This window comes from Oreochromis aureus, linkage group 2 (assembly GCF_013358895.1).
Source record: "Oreochromis aureus strain Israel breed Guangdong linkage group 2, ZZ_aureus, whole genome shotgun sequence".
In the NCBI taxonomy this organism is placed as follows: Eukaryota; Metazoa; Chordata; class Actinopteri; order Cichliformes; family Cichlidae; genus Oreochromis; species Oreochromis aureus.
In genome coordinates this window covers 6,558,552-6,564,564 of record NC_052943.1, presented here as the reverse complement: position 1 = coordinate 6,564,564, position 6,013 = coordinate 6,558,552, and the positions used below count along the sequence as shown (strand labels likewise).

Here is a 6,013-nt window from a genome sequence, read left to right as displayed (position 1 = left end):
CCGAAAGTCATTATGTCACTTAACCTCTTCTGCTTTTTAGGATGGGGAAGTGAACAGAGCAGCCACCACAGCCTCGCGACAAACAACCATAACCTACAGACCAATGCACACAAGAGTCGCTTATGATTCATTAGGTCTGATGTTGTTTATTTGGACTTTTCTTGCATGTGACATGGAAATTTGGTCCTAAATGATGCTTCATTAACAATTAGACTGGAATTTCAGGTTGTTAGGACCCTACACACACACACACACACACACACACACACACACATACCAATACCAGTAAACATTAATTTGGTGAACTGCTGAACCTCTTAGAGCCACAAGACACTAAAGTGTATTTGCGTGCCCTTTTCATTGTATAATAGGGATTAAATAAGCTAAAAGCCATTTTTTTAACATCAACATTTGACATTTACATACAAACATATTTAAATAATGTTTGAGAATAATATTTTTATCAATATATTTGCCGAGAAAGTCCTAGTGGGCATCAGAGACTGGGTACTGGTATTGCAAACTATTATAACTGCATAAGATGCTTTCATAGGAGAGGTTGTAACTACAGGTGAACATTACACAGTATAAAACACTGAATTCCTTATAGCTATAATACTTTGGAAAAGTCTTGAACCACCCCTCATTTCTTTCTATTGTGCTTGTGAAATGGGAAGTAGTTTCAACAATTTATTCAGACATTTGCACACATAAATGGAAACGCAGGATATCAGGCAATATATAGTTTGTGGAATTCTAACGAGCTTGATATTTGGTATGGACACCTTTATTCTTCAACACAGCCTGAACTCTCTTAGGTAAGCTTTCGTGTCATTGAAGTACTTTTTAGGGAGAGTTCTCCAGGCTTCTTGAAGGACATTCAAAGATCTTTATTGGATGTTGGCTGCCTTTTGTGTTGTTTGTCAAGTTTATCTTACACTGTTTCAATTAATTTGAGATCCAGGCTCTGGGGAGGCCAATCCATGACTGATAGTGCTCCACTGCATGCTTTTCAGTTCAGTACTTGTGTAATTTGGCATACCTCAGCCTTTTACTCCTAGTTTCTCTTCATCAAGAATGATTTTTTTTGCAGTCATCCCTCCACTGAGACCATTTCTGATAGGTCTCAATTGAAACTTAAGGACCACATGCATCTTTGAGGCCCTGTGTCAGGTCTTTGCTGGATTGTTTCCCACCATTTCTTAAGGACATGCCTTTCAGATACTGCTCATCTACTGTGGATAATTCTTTTTTCAGGCCTGACTGTTTATTTTGTCCTCAACTATATAAAACAATGTGTAGGGTAAACATTACTGCCACCAGACCTAGACTGATAACCAGTCATGCTTGTAGCGATGTCCCAGTGTCATTTACTGTGAAGAAGAGTTACTGGCAAAGGAAAATGCCAGATTGTGTTGACTAATAGTTTTAATCACATTAACAATTCCTTTGTTTAAAGGTCACTGCCTAGCTTTTTGACTAAGCCATCATTATATCACATGTGCGCTTCCTCTTATAGGAGTGTTTGAAACTAAGCATGCTGAGGAACTCAGTTTTGATATTACTGTATTTAGGTAAGGGAAAATGCTGCTCTATTAATATATCAATACTGGCAGCAGTTAATTTTAACACATGGATTTCACAGAAAAGTACTGCCCTTTAGAGAATCCCATGTAAAATTAAGAGCTGCCAGCTAGTTCAGTATAGAGCAGGTGCATGATGATTTAATCTGAAATTATGATTTTGTAATATAGTCATGGAGAAGGCAATTGATAGAAAGAAAGCAAGCAAACATGTCCTGGCAAGAAGCACATATAGGAAACCACAGGTGCCATAACTTGACTAAGAACAATTGTTTTAATGAAACTTCTGTTTTTTGTCCCAGAGCGAAGAGGAGTTTCTACCGAAAGCTACACTATCACCTAACTGTGTTAGGGAAAAGACACAGAAATTCTGCGCACCTGATGTCCATCTACATGTGTTGTTCAAACATTGTTCTCTGCAAAATGGGTCTTAATATTACACCACTGACCTTTCTGAAGCCTGATAGAAAAACAGTGCTACAGTCATTTCTTGAATGACTTCTGTAGTGTCTCCTTATTATGTCTGAAGTCTGGGCGCTGTGTTAATTTGATTGGTAGCTTCTATTTGTTTTCACTAATATTGTGCAACAGACAGGTGACAAAAAGGACAAAGCTGAGCTCACTTTATTTACTTTCACAATCAGACATTACAAAAAACAATTTTATTTTGTAAAAATAAATATATAAAGCACTGGGATTCTCCTCTTTTATACTCATTTGTTCTTGTGCTTGTTCCTCTTCTTCCTGTGGTTCCTCAGCCTGTAAACAGAATAGAAATAAAGGAATCATTTGGCACTCAGACTGAATTTTAAGGCTCAAAAACACACCACAGCCATCAGTGAGTTGTGTAAGGAGTGGAAACAATAAGGCCATGAGACAACACACAGTCGGCACTCTGACATGTGATCAGAACCTATGGGGAAAAAACGCGTGGCTTGCAAGAGTCACAAAGGAAACCGATGCAGAGTGTCCCATGTTACACTACCGAGTGGCACCAACCTTTTATGGCTCCACTCGCTCCATTGTGAGAAAGAGAAGGCATCCTTTGCTCTGACGCACACAGCCTTAGCCCTGTGCTTCACTTTGAACTGAGTGTCTGTAGAGTGGACTGTCAAAGCCTGAAATTGTTAAAAAACAAAAATGCATTTATAAATGTACCCATCATCGTTTTTTTTGAAGTATGCACTGCATCATATCAATTAACACATATTCTGTATCATTATATTCATTTCTTCTTTCTGGAAATATTTACAGTCTGTAAATGCCACTTACTTCATAGTTGCTGCAAGGACTGTCACACCCCTCACAACCATTCTTGAGCTGTGCAATCTGGAAGGTGAGAGGGAAGTAAGAGTAGGGGCTGCTCCAGGAGCTCGGGTAACTCCACTGTATCACTGTGGTGTTGACTTGAGCAATCTCCACCTTGTCAGGTTTCACTGTTTAAGACGGAAGCAAAACACCAGAGTGAGACCGAAACAATGGAAAGCCACAAAAGAGGAAGCTTCCTCCAAAGAATTCTCACCTATGTCTGACAAGTAAAAGCGCTTAAAATATTCCTCCAACAGAAAGTGCTGGCTCAACACGAACACAGTGACGCAGATCTGCTTGCTCTCCTCGGCGTAAGGGCAGTGCTGTTTGTCCAGGCAGGAGATCCTGTTGTCATTCACGGTACAGCTGAAGTTGCCGTGACCTGAGGAGCACGTCCACTCGCCGCTGGTATCCACAGAGCACTTTGTGTTGAGGTCAGGAAGACTAGAAAAGTCAAAAACATGCATTTACAGTCAAGTGGTTGTACAAGATTCTCATGGACAAACATTTGCAGCTGTATCATTATTATCATCATTACTACTACTACTACTACATGGAATATGGTTCCCTGTACGTGACCTTTAAAATCAAAAACATGTTTCCTTTCATAACTGGGCATTTATGGATGTCACTCCGCAGTCGCAGCTCTGACAGGATGAGTGTCTTGTTGTTATTGGAGAGCAGAACCGAAAGCATTTCAGCAGTACAACGTGCGCTTACCGATGAGCGCTGACAAATGCTACTCTGCCACTGCGGCTGCTGTGCCAGGTCCAGGAGCAGTGGAACTCGCCGTTGTAATTTTGAGCCGTGCACTTAAGATAATCTAGCAAGAAGATTCAGAGAGCACAAGGCAAATACTTTAAAATGTATGCAGTTTTCTCAGCTGTATAATTTGTGTCAAATTCGCACATACCTTCGTCAGTTTTCACCAGTATCTTCCGCCTTTTGCTCTCATCTTCTTTGATGAGAACAATAGTATGATTGAGAAGAGATCCATCCTCGCTGTGGCAGGTGTAGTTGCCCCCTCCTAAGCTTTCCTCTAGCTGCACTCGATAAGAGTTTCCCCTCTGAGCTTGCTCTATTCCATTCTTCTTCCAAAAGATTTCTTGGCTCTGGTTGGCACTCACAATGAGCTCCTGTGGCGACTCCATACACAACAGGTTCTGCTCACCCAAAGTGCCATCCACCTCCAAAACCAGAACTATCGGGGGACAGATTCACATTCAAGGGATTGAAAAGAGGGCGAGAATCAATCATTTAAACTTAGGCTGACAGATTCTCCCAAATATCAAACTTACTGTTGGGCAGCAGAGTCCAGTGCTTCCTTGGATTCTGGTAGCTGATTTGGAGAACTGCACAGATGATGCTGAAAGCAAACCACTTCATCTGTGTGGAAAAAAAAAAAAAAAAAAAAAGACAACAGGGAGGTAATCATGAAAAATCAATAAAAATTGGAAGAACAGAGGGCAGAAAGGAAGTCAGTAAAAATGCAATAAAAGCAGTACAGGCTCTTGGATGCACATGCTTAAAGACATTACACCTGCATTTACAAATAGCAGTAAAGCTGCATTTGTAATAACCCAATGCAATAGTGGAAATGCACTGCCATCAACCCTGAACAGTGTCCAACTGCTTAAATAAATAAATAGTAAAATTTGATAAATAAAGTCATAACACTCTGTGGAAAGATAAGTTGATATCAACAGCATCATTTGTGATGCCAAATGGAATCAGTCAACTCAAAGTGCTTAAATGTTAAACAAGCCACACCTACTTATAATACTTGTGAGTGATTTCTAACCACTCTTATTTTATATTATTACTCTTATTATTTAACATTAACCCTTTTTGTTTTTAAGTTATAAATTTTTTTCCCTCCTCTTTTGCAATTTCCCAGTTGGTTACAGTGCTCAACTTTACACGCTTTAGTATATGTAAACAGATTTGTAAAGAGCAACCTTACCTTGTCAGTACCTTCCACGCTTAACGAAGATTCTGTCATTCGGGCGCCTTTTATCGCTGATGGCCAAATTTCCCCGTGCTGCTGCTGGAGGGGAAAAAGTCCAGAGGAAATTCGCTTTCCCTACGTCCAGATAAACAAACATATACATATGAATCCATTCATTAATCACTCCCAGTCGTCTCTCATTGAACAAAGCAGTAACAGGTGCACTAAACACTAATCAGTGTGATTGTGTCGGTAGTTGTAGGCGTTTGTAACCTTTATTTATTATCATCTTGTCTTTGCTGGCACCATTAATCGCAGCTCCTGCTCGTTTGCTGCTTGCGAAAGATCACCTAGTTTCACTTTCAGTTTTGGCGCCTGCTCTGCGGCATTAAAACACTTCCCAGCACTCCCCCGCTTGACCTTTTTTTTTTTTTTTAAAAATAGAACCAAATTTGAACCTTAACTTTTTCACTTTTTTTAAAAACCTCCTTAGTCACATACAAATACACAATTGTAATATTTTCCCTCAAAAAAAGGAAGTTTTATTAGCAAATCTATGAATTAACGCAAGCAGAAGTACATAAGCTACATGATGACAAAATGTCATAGTCACAGGGAGCCTGCGATCTCCAATCATCCCGCAGTGCCTTTAATAACTGTTGTATATTTCACAAACAGACTATTTTAAAATCCATGGAAAAAGTTGCATAATACTTTAAGAGTTGTGTCTACTTTGTTTCTCACCTCCCCTCCAGACTACACCTGACCTCCAGCACGCAAAAGCCATTTCTGGCCTCCTTTTATGGTAAAGTTCCTGGGGGGGAATGTGCCAAGTGTAGGATGAAGGAGGGGTGTGGCGGCATTTGGTGAGGTTAAAGAATCTGTTGGTTTTAAACATTTGCAGAATTGGGGCATTTTCTAAATATATTTTTGCTAATGTTCCAACTGTTAACTTATCATCATTATATTTGAATGACAGATTGAGCGTTATTAATTTATTTAATAACGCTCAATCTTAATTGCTATTTCAACGGATGGGAGGAGCCACTGGCTATTTAGTCAAGGGTTGCCACTCTCTTGGAGGGGCAGTATGGTAGGTCGTGATGTATCAGAGGCCCTTGTTAAAGGGGGTTTGCCCATGAGGTACAATGCTTTTTCAATTTTGTTAGGATTA

General features: G+C 39.8%; 1 protein-coding gene across 2 annotated transcripts; it reads right to left on the bottom strand.

The window, feature by feature from the left end:
* Positions 1-2,190: 2,190 nt before the first annotated feature.
* Positions 2,191-5,623, bottom strand: il12ba (interleukin 12Ba). Of its 2 annotated transcripts, none has more exons than XM_031745261.2 (9): positions 5,584-5,623; positions 4,855-4,974; positions 4,190-4,277; positions 3,805-4,092; positions 3,612-3,714; positions 3,106-3,335; positions 2,856-3,019; positions 2,583-2,701; positions 2,191-2,342 (listed from the first exon to the last, which is right to left on the bottom strand). In XM_031745261.2, exons 2-9 carry the CDS (start codon positions 4,891-4,893, stop codon positions 2,297-2,299), a joined length of 1,077 nt encoding a protein of 358 aa, XP_031601121.1. In that variant the 5' UTR covers positions 4,894-4,974; positions 5,584-5,623; the 3' UTR covers positions 2,191-2,296. The 2 variants fall into 2 exon arrangements, with proteins under 2 accessions (XP_031601121.1, XP_039472172.1); XM_039616238.1 differs by lacking the exon at positions 5,584-5,623 and adding an exon at positions 5,113-5,259.
* Positions 5,624-6,013: the final 390 nt, after the last annotated feature.

Bases quoted from the DNA above. Each gene is read 5' to 3' on its own strand.
- il12ba (XM_031745261.2), bottom strand. From the start codon at position 4,893: ATGACAGAATCTTCGTTAAGCGTGGAAGGTACTGACAAG. The intron at 3,020-3,105 runs GTGAGAATTCTT...CGTCTTAAACAG, and splicing joins CTTTTACTTGTCAGACATAG to TGAAACCTGACAAGGTGGAG. The intron at 2,702-2,855 runs GTAAGTGGCATT...TAACAATTTCAG, and splicing joins GTCCTTGCAGCAACTATGAA to GCTTTGACAGTCCACTCTAC.